Source organism: Chiloscyllium punctatum, chromosome 25 (assembly GCF_047496795.1).
Source record: "Chiloscyllium punctatum isolate Juve2018m chromosome 25, sChiPun1.3, whole genome shotgun sequence".
Taxonomy (NCBI): domain Eukaryota; kingdom Metazoa; phylum Chordata; class Chondrichthyes; order Orectolobiformes; family Hemiscylliidae; genus Chiloscyllium; species Chiloscyllium punctatum.
In genome coordinates, this window is record NC_092763.1 from 66,150,522 (window position 1) to 66,174,016 (window position 23,495).

Genomic DNA, 23,495 nt, shown 5'->3' on the forward strand with positions numbered 1-23,495 from the left:
ATCCTAACGGACAGGATGTACATGTATTTGGAAAGGCAAGGACTGATTCGGGATAGTCATCGTGGCTTTGTGCATGGGAAATCATATCTCATGAACATGATTGAGTTTTTTGAAGAAGTAACAAATAGGATTGATGAGGGCAGAGTGGTAAACGTCATCTATATGGACTACAGTAAGGCGTTCAACAAGGTTCCCCATGGGAGACTGGTTAGCAAGGTTAGATCTCATGGAATACAGGGAGAACTAGCCATTTGGATACAGCACTGGCTCAAAGGTAGAAGACAGAGGGTGGTGGTGGAGGGTTGTTTTTCAGATTGGAAGCCTATGACCACTGGAGTGTTACAAGGATCAGTGCTGGGTCCACTACTTTTTGTTATTTATGTGAATGATTTGGATGCGAGCATAAGAGGTACAGTTAGTAAGTTTGCAGATGACACCAAAATTGGAGGTGTAGTGGACAGTGAAGAGGGTTACCTCAGAATGGGCTAAGGAGTGGCAGATGGAGTTTAATTTAAGTAAAAGTGAGGTGCTGCAGTTTCGGAAAGCAAATCTTAGCAGGACTAATACACTTAATGGGAGTGTTGCTGAACAAACAGACCTTGGAATACAGGTTCATAGTTCATTGAGAGTTGTAGGTAGATAGGGTAGTGAAGAAGGCGTTGGTATGCTTTCCTTTATTGTTCAGAGTATTGAGTACAGGAGTTGGGACGTCATGTTGCAGCTGTACAGGATATTGGTTAGACCACTGTTGGAATATTACGTGCAATTCTGAACTCCTTCCTATCAGAAAGATGTTGTGAAACTTGAAAGGGTTCAGAAAAGATTTACAAGGATGTTGCCAGGGTTGAAGGATTTGAGCTATATGGAAAGGTTGAATAGCCTGGGGCTGTTTTCCCTGGAGCGTAAGAGGCTGAGGGGTGACCTTATAGAAGTTTATAAAATCATGGGGGGCATGGATAGGATAAATAGACAAAGTCTTTTCCCTGGGTTCGGGGAGTCCAGAACTAGAGGACATAGGTTTCGGGTTAGAGGGGAAAGATATAAAAGGGACTTAAGGGGCAACATTTTCACACACAGGTTGTGTGTGTATATGAAATGAGCTGCCAAATGAAGTGGTGGAGGCTGGTACAATTGCAACATTTAAAAGGCATCTAGATGGATATATGAACAGGAAGGGTTTGGAGGGTTATGAGCTGGGTGCTAGCAAGTGGGACTAGATTAGGTTGGAATATCTGGTCGGCATGAATGAGTTGGACCGAAGGGTCTATTTCCATGCTGTACATCTCTATGACTCTACGTTATGCCATGACCAGTGCTCATAAGGGCGGAGTGGGACATGCACTCCCCCTCTGTTGAAGGAAGTATTGACCTTCTGAAGCAGCGCCAGTGCCTAGTAGTGGGCATTGCTGGAACTGCATGAAGATCAGCCCATGGATATCGAGGGTGAAAGATGCAGGATGTCGTGGACAGGGAAGGAAGGCATCTTTGGAAGTCAGTGTTGGGGCATTAGGGTTGTTGGTTTTGCAGTGCAAGCAAAGAGGTAAGGGGTGTACTAATTCCCAATATGGGTACTTTTCTGGCATAGCACCTTACTTTCTTCCGGTCATTTTACAAACATTTTTAACGTTTGGTTGCACAACCATCCATGCCAAATATATTGTTGCATGACCATGGAAATACTGGTCAGCTGAGTTTTCAACCACTTCGTGTGACCTTTAATTATTTATTTAAATATGTATGGCTGAATTGTGGCTGTTCTTTTGCGCTTCCCTTGGGGCAATAACAGCAAGTTCAATTACAATAGCCATCCAACTTTAATAAAGCAATCTTCTGTAGCTAAAGAAAAATGTTAGTTAGGCCACATTTGGAGTATTGTGTGCAGTGCTGGTCACAACATGATAGGAAGGATGTGGAGGCTTTGGAGAGATTTACCGAGATGTTGTCTGGATTGGAGCGTATTAGCTATAAGGAGAGGTTGGACAAACTTGAATATCACTGGAGTGTCAGAGATTGAGCAGCGACTTGATAAAGCTATACAAAATTAAGAGTGGCATTGATAGGATAGATAGAGACTTTTTTTAAAGGTGGAAAAGTTAAACATGAGTAGGCATAGGGTAAAGGTGCGAGGGGAGAAATTTAAAGGGGATGTATGAGGAAGGTTCTTCTTACACTGAAGATGGTAGGTGTCTCAGAGGGCATTTTGACACGACACAGGCAGGGAACAGTGGGGTATGGACCACTTGCAGGCAGTAATAATGAAATTAGTTGACATTGGCATCATATTCAACACAGTTAGGGTGGGCTGTATGGCCTGTTCCTATGCTGTACTGTTCTTTGTTCTATGCTTTCTTAACTGCACACAAAGCACATGAAGACCACAAATCTCGTAGGAATGGTGGAATTATTACAGTTCTCAAAGAGTCAATTAAAAAGTATGACAAATATGAACTTGGTCTCTTTCAGGCATCATCATTTCACCTTGTCTTCTCCCCTATCCCGTGAAGATACAATTGACTTTGGAATTCCCTCAGAGATTCTGAAATGATGCAACAAGGCAACATAGACAAATTTATCAAATGCCATCACTGCATGAAAGAGATAAATGAACAAGATCACTAACCGAAAGAAAAGCATTGTGCTTTTGGATTTAATCCCCAGAAGATAACTTGTTCATTTACTGTTGAATGTTTTGCTTGTCTCCAAGCAGATTTATTTGCCACACATGAACAAGTCAAATCAGCAAGGAGGATTACTTTTATATGGGAAGGCATGCGTGAGTGGCAGTGTACACACATTGGAAAGATAATCTGATTCACTCAACACACAGTTGTGGTAAATGGGGGTTATAATACCACTTTTTAAAGTCTGTTCATTTATGGGATGTGGGCTTTATTGCCCATCGCTAATTTCTTTCGAGATACTGGTGCTAAGCTATTTCCTTGAACTGCTGTAGTCTATGAAAAGTACGTATGCCCAAAAATGCTATTAGGAAGGAAATTCTAGCGGCTTGACCCAACAACACTGAAGGAACTGTAATTTAGCTCTAATTAAGTATGGGATTTGGCTTAGAGAGCAACTTGTCATCTATCTGCTGACCTTATAATTGTAGTTGATAGGGGTTGTGGATGTGGAAGGCACGATTCGTGAATTATTGCAGAGCATCTAGTGGAGAGTTCATACTGTTTGGTCGGTGATGCGAGGGAGTGAAAGCCATGTTTTGATGGGTATCAATCTTCTTGAGTGTGTTGGATCTACACTCATTCAAGCAAGTGGGGAGTATTCCATCACACTCCTGACTTAGGCCTCATAAATGGTGGATGGCATTCGGGGAGTCAGGAGTTGAGTTGCCCACTGCAAGATTTACAGCCTCTGACTTGCTCTTGTAGCCATGGCCTTTATAGGATTGGTCCAGTTCAATTTCGAGTCAATGGTAACTCCCAAGTTGATGATTGTGGAGACTCAACTATGTTAATGGCAAATGGTTAAACTTTTTCTTATTGGAGATGGTCAATAATGGCAATCTTGTGCCATGAATGCTATATGCGACTTATTAGTCCAATCTTGAATATTGTTCAGGTCTTACTGCATATGGGTATGGACTGTATCAGTACTCAAGGAGTCACAAATGATACTGAACACTGTCATCATCAGAAAACCTCACCACATCTGACCTTATGATAAGTGGAAAGCAATTGATGAAGCAGCTGAAGATGGTTAGGTCTAGGACTCTTCCCTGAGGAACTCTGTAGTGACATTCTGGAACTGAGATGACTGACCTCCAACAACCACAACCATCTTCCTTTGTGCTAGGTATGACTCCATTCAGTGGGGAACTCTCCCCCCTAATAAACCCCACACCACCTCAGTTCCCACTGACTTCAGTTTTGTCAGGTGTAGTTGATGTCACACTCAATCAAATGTTGCAGTCACTCCCACCTCACCTTGTGTGCTCAGTTCTTTGGTCAAAGTTTGGCCCAAGGCTCCAATGAGGTCTGGAGCCGATTAGCATTGGAGAAATCTGCACAGAGCATCATCAAGTAGATTATGGCTGAGTCAATGTCACTTGGTAGCATGTAGATGGCTCCATCACTTTGTTGATGATCAAGACTAGACTGACAGGGTGGTACTTGACCTGATTGGATCGATCTTACATTTCATAGACAGGGCATCCGTGGGCAATTTTTCACATTGCTGTGTTATGCTAATGTTGTATCTGTACTGGAGTAGCTTAGCTTGTTCTGGAGTACAAGGCTTTAGTGCTACTGCTAAAATATAGTCAAGGTGAATGACTTTGCAGTTGCACTTAATTTACTTCCAACTTTTTGGGAGTGAATGTTTGTGCTGAATGAATTAAGACACATTAGCATTTGGAAGCATAGTTCACATTTGGCACCTTAAGATAACATTGAGTGGTCACAGGTCAGATAACCTGGCTTTAGAGTCACATTTGAACATCTTAAACTTAGGAGAACGCAGTTCATCAAGTATTCATCATGTAGGAAAGGGAAGTTTTTTTTAATCTTCTGGGTTTATTTTACAATTTAGTATAATTTGCAGCATATCTTTGATATCAACATTTCAAAGTAGCAATTCAGGGTTTTTTTTTGCTACACAACAAAACTTATTAAGCCAATATATTTTAACGGTGCATTGATGCAGACGTGTAAAACTCAATTTATCATGTTGAATTACTACTGGAATCAATTACCTCTGTTTAACCTCGAGTATTTTTACAGTTTAACCTGCTCTCATGTGGCACAATTTGAGTTTGAAAGCTTGAAATCTTGAGGAATTTTCTTTGTTCAAGCAAGAAATGTATGGACTTCCCACATACAAATGATAATGCCTAAGTAAAATCCTAGTGATACAGCTGATCATATGTAAAAAAAAAGGCTGGTATTGTTAAGAGTATCTCATCATATTACAGAGCACGTAAAGGTATAAGGCTAAATAGATCTCACTGTTCAACATATCTCAAAAGGATGCTGCAAACATAAATTTAGAAAGCAGACATCTAGACATATATCACCTGCACTTCTATTCCCCTTCATTACAATAATAGTAAATATATATACATTTATATTTATATTTAAAGTAATAAAATGGACAAGAGATACTCCAATGGCATATTATTCGACAACATTGAAGCACATGAGTTATTAGCATAAGTAACCAAAAACGTGTTCAAAGAGGGAGGTTTCAGGCAACATCTTCAAGAAAAAGAAGGTTGACAGGCAAAGATATTAAGGGAGGAAATTTCACAGCTTAGTACCTTGGCAGTTGAATGTACTACTGCCAACAGCAAAGTGATGGAAATTGGGACTGTACAAACCAAGAGGAATGCAATTTTCTTGGATGGATACAGAACTGGAAAAAGCTCCAAAGTCAGAGAGTGGTGAGGTCAGAAGGAATTTGAAGACACTGATGAGAATTTTGAATTCAAAGCATTGCTGAAAGAAAGCTAAGCAGTGATGGAAAAACAAGAGGTGCGAGTTGAGCTCCAGACAGCTGCATTTTGAATGAGTAGGTGTTTATGGACAGTGCAAGTTGGAGGCTAGCTTATTACATATTGGAATAGTGAGTTTCAGCAACTGTAGATCGGACAAGGCAGGGTGGAAATGGTCACTATTCTGGTAGTTGGTACCATTGGTGTTAAGGTGGAGATGGGGTCAGAAGCTCAGCTCAGGACAAAATGGAGCATGAGACTGGGATCAATCTCATGGCGTTAACACACGCTTGGACATGGATCAATGGCTGAATTGTGAAACTTCTTTGATTCAAAAGATTGCCAATTTTCACTGCCTGCGATAACATAATGATGCGGGTGTTACAGTGTAGAATGTTTAAGTTATTAGACTAATAATCCAGAGGCCTGGACCAATGTTCCAGTGACATGAGCTTAAAATTGTTAGAGAAATTTTATCTGACTCTTTAATGTCGTTTAGCCAAGAAAATTTGCCATTCTTACCCAGCTTGGTCTGTATGTGAATCCAGATCCACAACATTGAGGTTGATCATTAATTTCCCTTCAAAGTGGGCTATAAAATCTCCCAACTGCACTTATTTTTCAAAGGTAGTCAAGGATTCACTGTAAGAATCATAGAATCCCTATAGTGTCGAAATAGGCCCTTCTGCCCAACCAGTCCACATTGACTCTCCAAAGAGTATCCAAGGAGCAGCGAAAGCCCTAGATTCCTGATGAAGGGCTTTTGCCCGAAACGTCGATTTCGCTGCTCCTTGGATGCTGCCTGAACTGCTGTGCTCTTCCAGCACCACTAATCTAGAATCTGGTTTCCAGCATCTGCAATCATTGTTTTTACCTTTCCGAAGAGTAACCCACCCAGACCCATTCCCCTATCCGATATTTACCCTTGACATACCTGTGTGCAAACTCCACACAGACAGTTGCCCAAGGTTCGAATTGAACCCAGGCCCCTGATGCTATGAACCCAGGCCCCTGATGCTATGAAGCAGCAGTGCTAACCACTGAGCCACCATGCCACCCCACAAATGCTGACCTTAGCAGTGACTCCCACCTCTTGAATTTAAATTAAAAATGGTTACTTCGAAAAGATACTTGAAGATAATACTGTCTGTGGAAATAGATCCAAGTATAAATCACCCTGTGAAGAGAAGGAGGAAAATAACTCCTCCCTCAAAAGACATTATATTCTCACAAAATGATTACTGCACAATTGAAATAATTATTTCCACATTATTTAATACACTTACACTTCACATAAACAGGAACACCAAAACGTTGACTTTTTATCTCAAGGTTGAGGAAGAATAAGATGAAAGGAGCTTTTAATCTTAAATATTGCAAACATTTCTTTTGATATAGTCAATTCTTATACATGCTCAGCAATCCATTGAGAAAGCTGTGGCATTGATACTCATGCTGAGTAAGATTGTCAGATGATCAGCAAGGGGAATGACGCACAAAAGATCTGATCAAGAAAAAAAACCAGACATGTACACCACCATTATCATTAAAAAAAAACAAGATAAGGGCTTTGTTGCACTGAATCAGAACATAACTCTTACAGCTCCTTGCAAGATCATACAGATGGAAAAGGGGCACCTCTGCTTTTCCTTTGAAGATTTCACAAATTTGAACAATTTATCTTTAATTGTGAATGTAAATTCAGACTACAAGTTGCATGTGCTTATGTACGAATTCTCATCATTCTCCAACAAACCTTCAAACCAGACCAAAAGCCCGCACCTAAAACAAAAAAGTTCCTGTTTACTTGAGCTATGATCAATATAATGAAAACAAGTTTAAGCGCTTGGCTCCTAAAAATAACTGGTATCAAATATTTTAATTTCCATTAGTGATGGATTAACATTTTTAAAGATCCCCATTCCCTCTTCTGACATGTTAATTCAATCAATTATTTGTTTCCAGAAGTTACCTATATCAAGGTTGGGACTACAAACTTTAGTTGCTAGCTTTACATTTTGAATTTCTCCTAAGATCTTGCAATTAGCAAGATATTATTCTGATAATTGCTTCCTGATTAGTTTATACAATACAAATAACTTATGACATTTCTATGTTAGTTAATGATAGGAGATGTTGTTAAGAATATATACATTTATAAAGTACTTTTAGCAAATTGCACGATGACCTTAAGCATTTCATTTGCCATAGAAATAAATGTGTGTGGCTAAAGCTGCATTTTCGTACCCACATCTGTGCCTTAGAAGGAAATCCTGTTGCCCAACACTGCGCGAAGTTATAAAGGGGTCGATCAGTTTGTCCTGCTCTGTCTGGAGGAACTTCCCTCCATCCATGCAAAGTCAGGAGATGGTACACCTGAACTTTTACATCCTTCCTTCTCACTGTCCAAGGCTCTTAATGTGTCTTCCAGGTAAAATTATTGGCATAATGTAATGCTCCTCAAAGTAGTCAGTTTGGAAGCAGAGGTGGACAATTTGTTGGAGGGAGCACAGCAGATACCTGCCTCTAGCTGATTAAATTTGGAGTAGAGAGTCTTGTGCATGGCCTTTTTAGTCTAGTTGTTAACTGAAGCCCGTCAGTGGGAAACGATTGCCCACCTTAGCACTTCACCCACCAACGGGTGGTAATCAATCAGTGGTTGAGACAGAACTAGCCACGTGGAGTGATCAAATAAAAGGTTATTGAGTAGGCTGCAGGGTGTTGCTCGTCAAGCACACTCATTACCTGAACTGGGGACCTGGTATTAGGAAGAGGATAGGATGCTTGTTGAAAGCCAAACTGTCTTGTATTCCACACTGTTCTATCCCAGACAGCTCTCCCCTCCTCGTGACCCATATCACTGATCAATGGCTTGGTTCTTGAGCTGTTCTAGGCCTCTTCCTAACAACTCTACTGCCAGGAACCACTGCTTTGGAACCACAACTAATCAGAAGCCAGCAGCGCTCAGCAGGCAGGACTTATGTGCCTGGTGTCCAGAGACCCAGAGAAGACCCGATGCTGGCCAGTTACGTACCTGACAAGCACTCAATTCCATTGGACCCTTCCCAATGGGGGCCACATCAGACTCCCACCGCTTCTCCAACTTGCGGATGAGATACTTATTGCCATTTAAATCAAATTAAGTTCCATCTTGGGATTTACTTGCAATTAGTTCAATTGAGTAAATTGTTTACACCTGTCCATTTTGCAGTCTCCGCTATATGGGAAGGTGAAAAGCAAATGATGTGAATGCTTTAAGGAACACCTTCATGCAGTCTGTCAGTGTAACCCAAGTTCCCAATTAACTGTCACATTTAATTTTCCATCCCATTCCTGCTTTGACTTCTTGGTCCTCACTCATCTGCTATTGCTCTATTTAAGCTCAAAGTAAAAGCCTGAGGAGGTCCTTACAGCCTTTTAGGCACTGAATGTTGGGTACAATAATTACAGATTATAAATTCCCCTTTGCTGTTTATGCAGCTGTTGGTGAGGATTCTGTTCTTCCTATTTACAATTCCTTTGGCGCAATCTTTTATTTCGTTCTTGCCTTACATCATCATCTCTTTTCTCACATAATCTCTCCAGTTCTCTACACTGTCATGGACACCACCTTTTGTTCCCTCCAATCTTTCGCTGCCTCGGGAAACAGTAGGTCAGATGGATTCAAGCTTGATAAAAGCGGAAGTGTTTTTAAAGAGCAATGTAGGAGATAAAATAAATAGATTGACGGATGGAATTCCAACGTTTGGGGCCCAAGGACCAGAAGGCACAGTTGCCAATGATGAAAGGGTGTAAACTGATGATGTGCAACAGATCAGAGTTGGAATCACAACTTTGTTAATTTTATTGTCTTGTGCAATTAAGCACAGGAAGCTTTTCCAGGGGAGTCCTCTTTGATTAAGTTTTTACTATGCAAGATTTAGAGATGCCAGTGTTAGACTGGGGTGTACAAAGTTAAAAATCATACAATACCAGGTTATAATCCAACAAGTTTAATGGGAAGCACCACCTTTCGGAGCACTGCTCCTTCATCAGCACTCTGAAAGCTGGTGCTTCCAATTAAACTTGTTGGACTATAACTTGGAGTTGCGTGATTTTTAACTTTACTGTGCAAGTTTCTGATTGTTTGATTTTGCCTATTTTTTCTTAGATTTGTGCCCACACACTTGTGCAGACAATATATATATATATTTGTACATGCATCCCCAATTGTCAATCTTGAGGGCAGACAATTTGTGTTCTCAACCACTGGCCAAGATGAGCTGACAGTTTACCTCAGCAGTTCAACTTGTTTCTGCTCAGGATTAGTGGTGCTGGAAGAGCACAGCAGTTCAGGCAGCATCCAAGGAGCAGCGAAATCGACGTTTCGGGCAAAAGCCCTTCATCAGGAATAAAGGCAGTGAGCCTGAGGTTTCTGCTCAGCACCACCCAACTATTATTTTCAGTTTGATCCTTGGTATCTGTTTTTTGAACGTTTATCTATTCTGAGTAATGCTCCTGCATTGACTTTGCCAATTCTTTTCCATTATTCGGAATGCTTTAATTCAATCTCCTCAAATCCTTCTCACCCCTGTCTGAAGAGAACTAACCAAACTTCCCTAACCTTTCTTCATAAATCACAATTTTTGATACCTGGAATCATTGAGACTATTCACCTCTGAATCTCTCCTTGCTCAACAGAAACTTGTTCAAGAACTGGGATTGCACATTGGCAAAATGAGGAATTACATAAATTACTTGGGTTTCACACAGTTAATTAATAAAAAGTTCAAGCGGCCTAACCAGAGTCCTGTAAAGCTGCAACATGACCTCCCTACTCCTATACTCAATGCACTGACCAATAAAATTAACAAAATAAGGAAATAATAGGTCAGATGGATTCAAGTTTGATAAAAGAGGAAGTGTTTTTAAGGAACAATAAAGGAGAGAAAATAAATAGATTTATGGATGGAATTTCAGCGTTTCAAGCCCAGGGACCAGAAGGCACAGTCGCCAATGAAAGGATGTAAACCGATGATGTGCAACAGATCAGAGTTGGAGTCACAATGTTGCTAATTTTATTGTCTTGCGCAATTAATCATAGGAAGCTTAATTGACTAAGCTTGAAATGAAAGGTGTAAAATATATTTTGCTGCAAATCCAGAAGAAGTTCTGACCATCTTCTTATATTTCTGGTTAGCTTTCTCTCATTCTCTAATTTTGCCCTCTTTATTATCTTTTTAGTCATTTCTTGCTTTGTTCCACATTCGGTCTGATTTTCTGATCTGTCACAACTCTTTGAAGAATCACATGCTTTTTCATTCAATTTGATATTATGTTTAATTTAATTTGATAGCCATGGGTGGTAATTCCTTCCCTTGGAGTTGTCTTTTCTTATTGGAATGTACCTTTGCTGAATGCTATGAAAATGAACAGACAATTTAATATTTCTGTGATGTTGATAAAGGGATAAACATAAGCCAGAGCACCAGAGATAACTCCATTAATCTTGTTCAAAATGATGGACAGTAGACCTCTCACATCCATACAAAAGGGCAGATGGTTCCTTGAATTTGACAGGCAGCATGCCCTCAGTATTGCATTGGAGTATCAGTTGGACTTTTGTGCTCAAGAACTGGAGTTTAGACATGAACCCAGATTCTTGGGTAAGATTGTTACCCCCTGAGATGGTACCCCCAAACAGTTAACATTCCATATCTCTCTCCTCTTTAAAAGCTGTTTAACATCCATCTGATCAACCATTTGGTCACATGTCCAAGTGTCAGCTGGCACGGTGCCAATTTTCTTTCTGTCTGATTAGGCTCCCTTGATATGCCTTAAAATGTTTTACTATGATAAAAGCACAGAAACAGTTTGGTGTTCTTGAATAACACTAAATCAAAGTTACGAGTGGTGACAGGTCTGTTATTCCTGCTGTTCGTGGTGAGGACAATTTCAGGTGATGAATTAAGAGGACTATAGAAGATGAACATTACACAACTTTAATAGGCATGGATTAAAGTGTGGTTGTTTTTACAATGTACTGGTAACAGTATCCTAACTGGGTCAAGCAGACTCTCAACAGTCAGTGGTACTTTTTTATATACCAGCATTGATGGCTTTTTTCAATTGAAGAACTGACTGACTTTTCTTCTGAAGTAGTCTATTTTTCTTCTTTCCCTCCAATTCCTCCATAATCTAAACTGACACCTGAACTACTTCAAAATGATCCCACAACTGATCTCTGAACAATTGTAACCCTGTAGTTGTAAGTTAAAAGATAACTTTAAGGAGTTAGGATAGCAAGTACATGCAGTTGAGCAGTGTAGCTGAACTAAGAGGTTTGTATTCTTCAGCTGACTATCTCAGCTGGTAGGAACACAATAATGAATATTCACTATCTCAGCTGTTGGGAACACAATATTGAATATTCACTATCTCAGCTGGTGGGAACACAATATTGAATATTCACTATCTCAGCTGTTGGGAACACAATATTGAATATTCACTATCCCAGCTGGTGGGAACACAATATTGAATATTCACTATCTCAGCTGGTGGGAACACAATATTGAATATTCACTATCTCAGCTGATGGGAACAGAATAATGAATATTCATTATCTCAGCTGGTGGGAACACAATATTGAATATTCACTATCCCAGCTGGTGGGAACACAATATTGAATATTCCCTATCTCAGCTGGTGGGAACACAATATTGAATATTCACTATCTCAGCTGGTGGGAACACAATATTGAATATTCACTATCTCAGCTGGTGGGAACACAATATTGAATATTCACTATTTCAGCTGGTGGGAACACAATAGTGAATATTCACTATCTCAGCTGGTGGGAACACAATATTGAATATTCCCTATCTCAGCTGATGGGAACAGAATAATGAATATTCACTATCTCAGCTGGTGGGAACATATTCACTATCTCAGCTGGTAGGAAGACAATATTGAATATTCACTGTCTCCGCTGGTAGGAACACAATATTGAATTACAGTCCATACTCAAACAAAAATTCAAAATGCATAACTAGTGACCGACCTGCATTTACAGGAAAGCAGCAAAAATGTTGCACTTCTGCAAAAAGCACTGGATTTACTGTGTTACAACATTTTCACTGCCATGTAATCTGGAATTACAATATCGAAGCTTAGTAGCAATGTACAGATTTCCTAAAAAACCAACCTACTCAGACAGGTTATGACGCATCTCTGGAGCAAGTGGGACTTGAACCTAGGACTTACCAGCTCTAAAGTTAAGGACACTGTTACTGAACAACAACACCTTCCACCCCAACCTCAAATTCACCTGGACCGTCTCAGACTCCTCCCTCTCGCGCGACCAAATCAACACGGACATTTACTATAAACCGACCGACTCCCACAGCGACCTAGTCTACACCTCCTCCCACTCTGCCCCCTGTAAAAATGCCATCCCATATTCCCAATTCCTTCGTCTCCGCTGCATCTGCTCCCACGAGGACCAGTTCCAAAACCGTACAACCCAGATGGCCTCCTTCTTCAAGGACCGCAATTTCCCCCAGACGTGGTCAACTATGCCCTCCACCGCATCTCTTCCACCTCCTGCTCCTCCGCCCTTGAGCCCCACCCCTCCAACCGCCAACAGGATAGAACCCCACTGGTCCTCACCTACCACCCCACCAACCTCCATGTACAGCGTATCATCCGCCGTCATTTCCGCCACCTCCAAACGGACCCCACCACCAGGGATATATTTCCCTTCCCTCCCCTATCAGCGTTCTGAAAAGACCACTCCCTCCATGACTCCCTCGTCAGGTCCACACCCCCCACCAACCCAACCTCCACTCCTGGCACCTTCCCCTGCAACCGCAAGAAATGCAAAACTTGCGCCCACACCTCCCCCCCTTACTTCCCTCCAAGGCCCCAAGGGATCCTTCCATATCCACAAATTCACCTGCACCTCCACACACATCATCTATTGCATCTGCTGCACCCGATGTGGCCTCCTCTATATTGGGGTGACAGGCCGCCTACTTGCGGAACGTTTCAGAGAACACTTCTGGGACACCCGGACCAACCAACCCAACCACCCCGTAGCTCAACACTTCAACTCTCCCTCTCACTCCACTAAGGACATGCAGGTCCTTGGACTCCTCCATCGCTGGACCATAGCAACATGACGGTTGGAGGAAGAGTGCCTCATCTTCCGCCTAGGAACCCTCCAACCACAAGGGATGAACTCAGATTTCTCCAGTTTCCTCATTTCCCCTCCCCCCACCTTGTCTCAGTCAAATCCCTCGAACTCAGCACCGCCTTCCTAACCTGCAACCTTCTTCCTGACCTCTCCGCCCCCACCCCACTCTGGCCTATCACCCTCACCTTGACCTCCTTCCACCTATCGCATTTCCAACGCCCCTCCCCCAAGTCCCTCCTCCCTACCTTTTATCTTAGCCTGCTGGACACACTTTCCTCATTCCTAAAGAAGGGCTCATGCCCGAAATGTCGATTCTCCTGTTCCTTTGATGCTGCCTGACCTGCTGCACTTTTCCAGCAACACGTTTTCAGCTCTGATCTCCAGCATCTGCAGTCCTCACTTTCTCCACTGAATCCCAAAAGCCCCATTCATTGCAACTTACAAACTTTTTGACCCAAATTTTTACACTTGGAACTCACTATGTTAATTTGTTTCATTTTATATTATCAGTTTAAAAATTACTCCAATTTCCACCCAATGACCAAAAACATCACATTGCTTAGCACCAAATAAAACATTGACAAACTGGTTAATGTCAGGGCTGTTTCATGCTTTAGATACATTGGCAAATCTTCCCTGTTATTGAAAAGAACTCAATTCACCATTCATCACTGTCGATTGTATTTTCACAAAATGAAATATTGAGTTCTGGGGGAATGTGATACACTCTAAAATACTGCATTTGGAAGAAAAGTCAGTGAATATGGTGACATAATCAATTTTCACAAGTATGTTAAGGCAACTAATTCTCCCTCTCCTCTACCTCTTAATATTTTACTGTCTGTGTATGGTCCCTTCACATTGCCAGGATTGTTTGTCTGACATCCAGTGCTGAATAAGCATAAATTTCCTTCAATAATTGGAAAACTGAAGACATTATCTCTCGTTCCTGCCACAGTTTTCTAGTCATTGGCTTAATTAGTCTCTATCTCTTGGCAGTTGCTGAGCAGTTACTTTCAAACATGCTGTCCTATCTGACACTAAGATGAGTTTCTGAGCACATATCGTCATTACTGTGTGCTGCGTATTTCTACCTTAGAGTCATAGAGTCATAAAAATGTACAGCATGGAAACAGACCCTTCGGTCTAACCCTGGATTAGTGGTGCTGGAAGAGCAGAGCAGTTCAGGCAGCATCCAAGTAGCGGTCCAACCCGTCCATGCTGACCAGATATCCCAACCTAATCTAGTCCCATCTGCCAGTACCCAGCCCAAATCCCTCCAAACTCTTCCTATTCATATATCCATCCAAATGCCTCTTAAATGTGGCAATTGTACTAGCCTCCACCGCTTCCTCTGGCAGCTCATTCCATACACGTACCACCCTCTGTGTGAAAAAGTTGCCCCTTAGGTCTCTTTTAAAATTATTTGCTGCTACCTCTGCCTCAGGTCATCTGCTCCCGAAAACTTGCAAATGTTAGCCTGGATCTGACTGTTTCAATGCACTGCTAACTGGTCTCCTCTAGTCTACCCTCACTAGACTTGAGGTGATGCAAAACTTAGCTATGCAGGCTAACTCACACCCATTCCCGGTCACCGTCACCTCTGTACCTACTCACTAACTTATATTGAATTTTATAAAGTCTCGTTGTCATTTTCAAATCCCTCCACGGGATTCGCCCTCCCAAACCTCTGCAATCTGCTCCAGCCACATAACTTTCCTGAGATCTCTGTGCCCCTCCACTTCTCGACCTTCCGTTTTAATTGCACCCTCGCTGATGGCCATGCCGCCAGCTGTCAAGGCCTCTTTCTCCCTCTCCAGCCGGCCTTCCACTTTTAGGATGCTCCTCAAAATCCACCTCGTCGCTCAAGCTCAGGCCATCTCCCTTAGCTGCTCAGTGTCAGGTTGCGTTTGTGAAGCCTCCTGGCTCCTTTTTACTCCAACCAAAGGCGTTAGACAAATGTAAGGAGCTGGTGCCATTCCTGGATGTATAGAGGACACACCGAGCAGAGTGATGGGTGTGGATCCAAGGAAGAGGAATCTTTTGTCATTCGTACCTTTGAGCAAAAAGTTTTCTTGGGCAAAGTAGCGGAGATGGCAATGTAAAATGCAAAGGTTGATTACCCCTTTAGCACCTAATAGAACTCTGCCTCTCTCCTCCCGTACACACTCTACTGAGAAGTTTGTACAACGATTCTAACTTTAGATGAAAACACACGGGCTTTATTTTTAAATGGGGGGGGGGGGGGGGAGTGGACAGAATACGGAGTTCTCACCGACAGTTCGGCCGGCTCATAATGTAAGGGACTCAGTTCCCACTCACTGTTACGAGTTCCCACAAGTAAGACAGCAACCCAGACGCTCTTCAGAGAACATCAGAACCGTCCGTGAGGTGCACTTCTATTTGCAAAGGGGACAACTTAACGCCACAGTTGGAATCAAACCAGTCTTGCACTCACTAAAAAAAAAGACAACCCTTCAAACATCTCCAGCAGCCCGTAACAAAAATAGCGACTACAGATCTGCAGTTGCAGTTATGTTTAAACGTAAACAATTTTCTGGCCGCCGCTGTTTGTATCTCAATGATTGTTAGAAGGGGGGGGGAACAAAACCCAGAGGGGTAAAGAGAAAGAACATATCAAAATGTAATACTCACCGCTGCTTCGGAGTTCTCCACCAAAAGTGTTAGCGCCGATAGCAGCAAAAATATCCGAACGCTAAGTCGGTCGAAGGAGGAATACTTAAGCCTCATTTTTTTTCCTCCCAGGCTCTTTGATCAACTGTTTGAAATTGCACATCCACACATGTTCTATTCGGAAATAGAGAAAAGGATTGATATTCCGTAAAGAGAGAGCTGTGGTGAGGGGAGGTGGTGGTGTAGAAATTTACTGAGAATGTGCTGCTATAGCCTGTATGTGTGTAAAGACAGTGAAAGAGACAGAGAGAGAGCGAGAGCGAGAGGGAGAGGGAGATTGCAATAGCCAGTGACTCTATGCCTCTCACCTCACTATCTAACAGCCCAGGCACTGTCTCCTCCCTCCCCCTCCAATCTCCACAATCCGGCAGCACTACTTCGCAAACTGTACCACTTCGCAAAGGGGGAAGAAAAAGAGAATAGCTTTAACCTGCTGTGTTCAGAGTTGGGGGGGGGGGGGGGGGGCGCGGAGCTGAGAGAAATAAATCAAAGCACCTCCAATAGGAGCTGCCGCCCCGCCCCGCCGTCCTGACCCCTCCTTTGTTTCCTCTTGGCTTAACTTTATTTTCTAAAAAAAAACAAGAGGGGGAGTGGAAAAGTTGGCAAACTTTCTTTGAGGGACTATTTTACTTTAGCGGTTATGAATGCAACTGCGCTTGCAAAAGGGATTGAGAGACATTGCTGAACACTCCGGTGAATTAAGGGGGAGCAAACATTTCGATGCTAAATGATAAAAAAATGGAGCAGCTTGTGAGTATCGCCTTTCATGTATATTGTTACATCGCTTCATTTAAACCGTTTAGACAGCCCGGTGGCGTGATTCTGATGGTGCTATTAATGCACTTGCCTGTGTTATTTTTTTGATGGGAAGCTTGTAATATTATTGATTGGGAGGGGGTTAATTGGAGTGGGTTTTTTTGTCTGACCCAGAGCTCTGAAAACTCCGCCCCTTGCCCCTATCCCCCGGCTTTTTATGGATCAGACTACAAGGAGAGGGAACAGGGATCACCCTCAGTTCATTTCTCAAAGCCGCCTGCACTTCCTCCGTTCCTAAAAATAAAACAAAACACGAAGTAGTGTTTATTCTCTAACGCACCGATTGTTTTTCTGCTGTTTCCATTTCTGCTGTTCTCACTCTCACTCTCTCTCTCCCGAAGGCGGTGGTCTTTCAATGACCGGAGTGACACAGAAACAAGAGATCTGAAGCCGGTTGTGAGACTCGCCCCCAGTACCGTTGATTTGTAGCAGAACGAATCCACCAGGATGACCGATTGGTATGTGAGAAACTCTCCCTCAGCCTCAGAGCGAATTGAGTGTCGGATTTTACTGAAGAGTCATGTAACAGACACGACAGCAGAGAACGCGACCTCACTTGTAACTGTGATATCAGAATCTCTTGTGCTCTGAGCTCTTGCTGGCGCAGAATGGAGCCTCTTTTAAAAAGAGAATTGCTTTTTCTTTCAGGATCCTACTTGTGGTCCTCGGCTCTTTGGCTGCTGACTTGGTCCGAGCGGTGAGTTGCTGGGGAGGTGTGTGTGTGTGTGTGTGTAAATGTCATTCCCATGTTAAATTATTCAACTGCATTTTGTCCCCTCTGTGTTCGGGGATCCATGGACATGCCTCATCTTTACAAAACATGGCAAAGGTCTGTCTTCAAAACAAAAATCCGTGTAACTTGAGTTTCAAAAGGATGTAATTGTTGCTGCTATTAATGTTCATCATCTCGAATATTTACTCTATGGCTCGGTCTAAGGAAATGCATTTGAATTTAGAACTGTGTATTTTTAAAAAATAATTAACAATTTTGAAACAAAAACCTCAACAACCGCACGATGAAGGCTGCGTGTCCCGCTCAATATGATGCGGATTAAACTTAATTAAAAATGAATCATTTAAAAAATAATCGTTGCATGTTCAGTGTGAATTGTGCCCCTCAGTATTGACGTGCTGAGGAGCTGGGCAGAAGTGTGTCACAACTGAGTTCGGTTTTGCCCTTTCAGCCTGTAACGAATGCAGACTTTCGTGTTAAATTCAAAGCCTTCGCTCGATTTGACCCACTGGCAGTAAGCGGTGGGATCCGCACTTGAAACATTGCAGCAGGATGTAAGGTTTAGCTTTCTGTTGAGGAGCAACTGATTGAACTGGGCACCAAGTTAGCCGCCGAGCCCATGGCAACAGCTTGCAGGAACCAATGAGTTTCAGAACCAGATTCAATTGAAGGCCCGGGTAAAACACAGCGTTGAAACGTGTCTGTGTTCGAAGAGTTCAGATTGCTCGACTTAGCCCAACACAAAGACTGCGCGTTTATACCTGAGCAGATAAATGTGCTTTATAAATTGAACCTTCTGTGAACTGCCATTCTCTTCGTCTGAGCCCCGAATGGAACTCTGTTTTGAGAAAACAGCAGTGGCGCATCTGAGTGTTAGAAAAACATTGATGCACCTGCCAATCATATAGGTATCCCATTGAAACAAAGTGGGTGTGAAAACGAGGACAAGTGAATACAAAAATGAACACACCAGTCCTGCCCACATATTGGCCAATGTAACAGTCTCAGTTTTTCACTTACAGCATAAGTGACTGGTATACCTGACTGACTCCCCACCCCCCATCAATCCCATGTTATGTTGATAGAGCACCCACTGACCCCAGCTATGATTTCATCTGCAGTTCTCACTTTTGCCCAGTTATGATTAGCCTGTCCAGACTCAGCAAGGACAGAGTCTGGACATGGTCTCCAGGGCTAAATGACAGAATAGGCAATGCTTTCGCTAAATGAGCAACAGGAGTGGAGTGAACCTGGATTGGGTGCAGCTACTAGTGATTATTGCATCCTTCCATTTATAAAGTCTATGGAATGTCTCAATTGCAAGACTATTTCCCATGATGTGTTGGACAGGAAAAGGACAATCTTTTTTGTACTAACAACTCATGGGTCAAGTGGAACAAAAAACAGTCAATCTTTAAACATGGAAAACTGGAAAGAATGGTGTAAGTCAGTTTTACTTTATCTTTCCTCCTTTCCTGAAGGTGCTGATCGTGGTGAGGTATTTATTTGGGCACCAGCTGCTATTCAATGTATTGTCAAAAGGGTTGGCTGTGAATCATCATGAGAGGTAATGGCTGAATTGGCAACTGGCTATAATTTCCAATGGGGTCACTGGGTAGCAGTTAGGAGTATTGGACATGATGTCTGATTTATAGCCAACGTACGGAGGGTTGTCTGAGCCAACTGTTGTCACCCTTCCAATAGTTTGGATGATCAACTCATTTCAGACAGACTGGACAATTGGATTTAAACGTTCTCTTTACTACATGGCTCAGCTCAATCATAGCAAGTACATTTATTTATAGAGGTAGCTCACTGCACTATCATGTAGTCACAGTCAGATTTTTTGTGTAAGCATCCATTCAGTAAGAATCCATAAGGATGTAGGAAGAAACTTACTTTGTCTGAATTTGATATATTTTTTAACTATAAAAATTGGCCCTATTGAAGAAGTGATTGCATTTGATTAATGTCTGGGTCACACACCTTTGAATAAAGAGAATGCACTCACTGCTTGTGAGATAATGCAGATTAAAGAACAGTTACATGGGCTGATTATAGTTTATATAGGCAAAATATGTTGCTACTGTGAAAGGTATTTGACAGTAGACAATACATTCTAATTAAAATTGAGTGCTGTAACTGGATCAACTTGTACACATCAGGCTTGTTAAATAAATGATCTTTTGTGCTTGTACATGGTTCCAAAATGTAGGCAAATAAGCAGCTTTGCTATCACATCTCTATAATTATTGAAATAAACTTTAAAAATAGACTTCAGTATCGGCATTGAAACTAAAGGCCTTTATTATATAAAATCTACGCCACGGAGCAGGTTATTCAGTTCAATGTGTCTATGACACTATTAATTCTCTATATGAGCTTTTTCCCACTCTTCTCATCCAGCTGCATGTTCTTCTGTTCATTTCTTCATTATGTTCTTATCTAGCTTTTAATTAACTGCATCCATGCTCGTCACCTTAATCAATCCATTAAGTAACAAGTTCCACTTTCCCATCACTGGCTGAGTAAAGAGATTTTCCCTGTTGAATTTATTTCTGATGTAAATATCTTGAGATAGTGTTGGTCTAGAGTATGATGAACAGCAAAAATTCCAAACAGCTACTCAGTACATATTTCAGTTGAATTAGAAATGAATTACAGACAATTATCTTATTCCTAGGTTCCAATGACAGGTCTGATTTAAATTTTTGTCACTTCTGCTTCTTTTATTGACTTGTTTCAAGGGACTACCATTACTTCAACTGATTAGTGCAGGGAGTACCACCATCACATCTGTTCATGGTGGTGTAAGAGCAGTTGGAGCATGGAAGATGATGTTACTGAATATTATATTAGCCTTAGAATTAGAGGGGGTAAATTCAGAACAGAAATGTGGAGACATTTCTTCAGCCAGAGAGTGGTGGGCCTGTGGCATTCATTACCACAGAGTGCAGTGGAGGCTGGGACGCTAAATGTCTTCAAGGCAGAAATTGATAAATTCTTGATGTCACAAGGAATTAAGGGCTATGGGGAGAATGCGGGTAAGTGGAGTTGAAATGCCCATCAGCCATGATTGAATGGCGGAGTGGACTCGATGGGACAAATGGCCTTACTTCCACTCCTATGTCTTATGGTCTTATGGTCTTATAAGCCTCTGAGGGAGCTTGTCAAGGAAGATGTTGAGAAGATGTTTCTCCTCATGAGGGAATCATTGTCTAGGCTCATTCATGAGATTAGTAAGCATTCTGAAGCAATGCATGCTCAGTTGATGTGGAAGAGGTACAAAAATTTGAAACAGATCTGTCATAGGAACCTAGAGCTAGGGGACATAGTTTCCAAATAAGAGCATCCAATTTAAGACTGAAATTAAGGGGAATTTATTTACATGGACCACCATTAATCTTTGAAATTCTGTACTTTAGAGAACAGTGGAGGCTGAGTCATTGAATATATTCAAGGCTTGGTTAGGTAGATTTCTAATCTACAGGAGAGTTGAGGATTATAGGGCGGCCAGTGGGAAAGTGAAATTGAGCCATTGATCAGATCAGCCATGACATGTGGAGCATGAAAGCAATAACTTTTTTTGTGCTTCACTTTTTATTACTCTTAGGTTCAAACTGGAATTGAAATTTTGCATTATTTTTCCTTCCCTAACACAGTAACAATGATGTCAGTAGTATCACTGCCTCCCTGAGTGAGACCTATTGACTCACTTTGGACTAAGAATGAGACCTGGGATCTTCTCATCTGTCTGGCTAAGTTGAACAATGCTTCCATCAACTGAGTCACCAGACGACTTTCAGATACAACTCAGAACCCATTCTCTTGATTGTTCAAATCTGCAAGTCTACTGAAACCTGAAATTTCACTCTAGGTGTTTAATCTTTATCAGACAAACTACTTGACTTGCTGGATTGGTTTAGAACAGTACCATACATTACTTTTCACTATCAGTTTTACGTTTAATTAGAATAGGAGCCAAATCAGTGATTAAGTTCTCACTGATCTCATGAAACAACTCCATGGGAGCTACATGGCAAAATGGTAATTTGTTTAGATTTAGATAAGCTGCAAATTGAGTTTTCCATTAACATGAACTCCTCTGGGTGGTCCGGAAGTGCAGGAATTTCCATCTCCCCATATAAATTGCAATGAGTAATGGATGCAGTAAGCAATTCATTTTAAAAAAAAGGTAACTTCTAAGAGTGGTGTTAGTGGGATATAACTGACAAGAATTTGGGAGAGAAGATGCCAGGTTGAGTTACTGATCACCCTTATCATGGTCATCAGCAAGTGCAAGGAAGAGATTACTTCTCTGGCCTGAGAATTTATGGAAATGGGAAAAAGAAGGAAGTGGAATTTTTAAAAAAATAACCAGGTTAAAAAGAAATGGTAACCATGAAAGAATGTGAATAAATTTGGTAAGATGTAGTAATGAGAAAATCATCATTTGTTAGTACAAAACTTGAGGATTGCTGAAAAAAGATTTGTTTTGACAGGGCTTATTATCTTCCACTCAACAAGACATTTACAAGAATACCATTGTAAGCTGGAACAACATTTAACACTGTGTGAGAGGAGAGTGATGATTGCTTGGGAGGTGGACTCTGATTGTCATGGAAATGCACTAGTTAGATGATGACTAACAGTTAACAGCCAAACCTTGTTTTAATTTGATTTATATTCAAGCAAAGTTTGGCAGTTAACTGTCAGTCATCATTTAATGGTTGGCACGGTGGCTCAGTATGGGTGGCATGGTGGCTCAGTGGTTAGCACTGCTGCCTCACAGCACCAGGGTCCCAGGCTTGATTCCAACCTCAAGCGACTATCTGTGTGGAGTTTGCATACTCTCCCCGTGTCTGCGTGGGTTTCCTCTGGGTGCTCCGAATTTCCTCCCACAGTCACAAAGATGTGCAGGTCAGGTGAATTGGCCATGGTAAATTGCCCATAGTGTTAAGTGCATTGGCCAGAGGGAAATGGGTCTGGGTGGGTTACTCTTCGGAGGGTTGCTGTGGACTGGTTGGGCCGAAGGGCCTGTTTCCACACTATAGGGAATATAATCTAATCTATTCTAAACTGATGCCTTTTCCTTGGAAATCTCTTCTGACTAATGTCCATTTGCCAACCAAACAGCAGTAATTTCTCATGCAGTATTAAAATGTTGTTTGCTTTCACAATGTGTAAAAAGGAAGATATTGCTTTAAACCAAGAAGACTGTAAAGAGCTGGCTGTTTTATATATATATAGAGGATAAATTATGAGTTGTATACAATGTTGACTTGGAGCAATGAGAGCAAAAACAGACAGTATGGAGCTGATTGGTTCTGAATGAGGAGGCAATGGCTTGACAACAATAATCTGATTGGTACCTGACCAGGAGAACATGACTTGTGTGGAGTCAGAACAGCAGAAATGCATCTGGAAAGCCTACAAAAGGACAATGTCAAAAATCTCTCTGCACTTCTCTCTTGTGTGGTATTATACCACAGAGTCTCCAGGCTAATTGTCTTCTGCAGATTTTTCCTGCAATCCCCCTGTTGAAAAGGGATAATTACTTAAGTGATGCGAAAAGGGCCAAATTCTCAACCAGTGAATGAAAGACAGCATCAATCTGTCAACCACTTTGTTTT

At 41.7% G+C, this 23,495-nt stretch overlaps 2 protein-coding genes across 7 annotated transcripts in view; one reads left to right on the plus strand and one right to left on the minus strand.

Annotated features, from left to right (window-relative positions):
* The window catches only part of col4a5 (collagen, type IV, alpha 5 (Alport syndrome)), a 266,388-nt gene extending 248,824 nt beyond the window's left edge, over positions 1-17,564 (minus strand). For 2 of the 4 annotated variants that reach the window (XM_072595461.1, XM_072595458.1), the window contains exon 1: positions 16,275-16,743. In XM_072595461.1, coding sequence (XP_072451562.1) covers positions 16,275-16,370 — 96 coding nt within the window. In that variant the 5' untranslated portion in view covers positions 16,371-16,743. Of the gene's footprint in view, positions 1-16,274; positions 16,759-17,409 lie in introns of those variants that run through there. The other 2 variants (XM_072595460.1, XM_072595459.1) reach the window with 2 other exon arrangements.
* col4a6 (collagen, type IV, alpha 6) overlaps positions 17,471-23,495 on the plus strand; it is a 418,171-nt gene continuing 412,146 nt past the window's right edge. For all 3 annotated transcript variants that reach the window (XM_072595456.1, XM_072595455.1, XM_072595457.1), the window contains exons 1-2: positions 17,471-17,587; positions 17,778-17,826. In XM_072595456.1, coding sequence (XP_072451557.1) covers positions 17,577-17,587; positions 17,778-17,826 — 60 coding nt within the window. In that variant the 5' untranslated portion in view covers positions 17,471-17,576. The remainder of the gene's footprint in view (positions 17,588-17,777; positions 17,827-23,495) is intronic.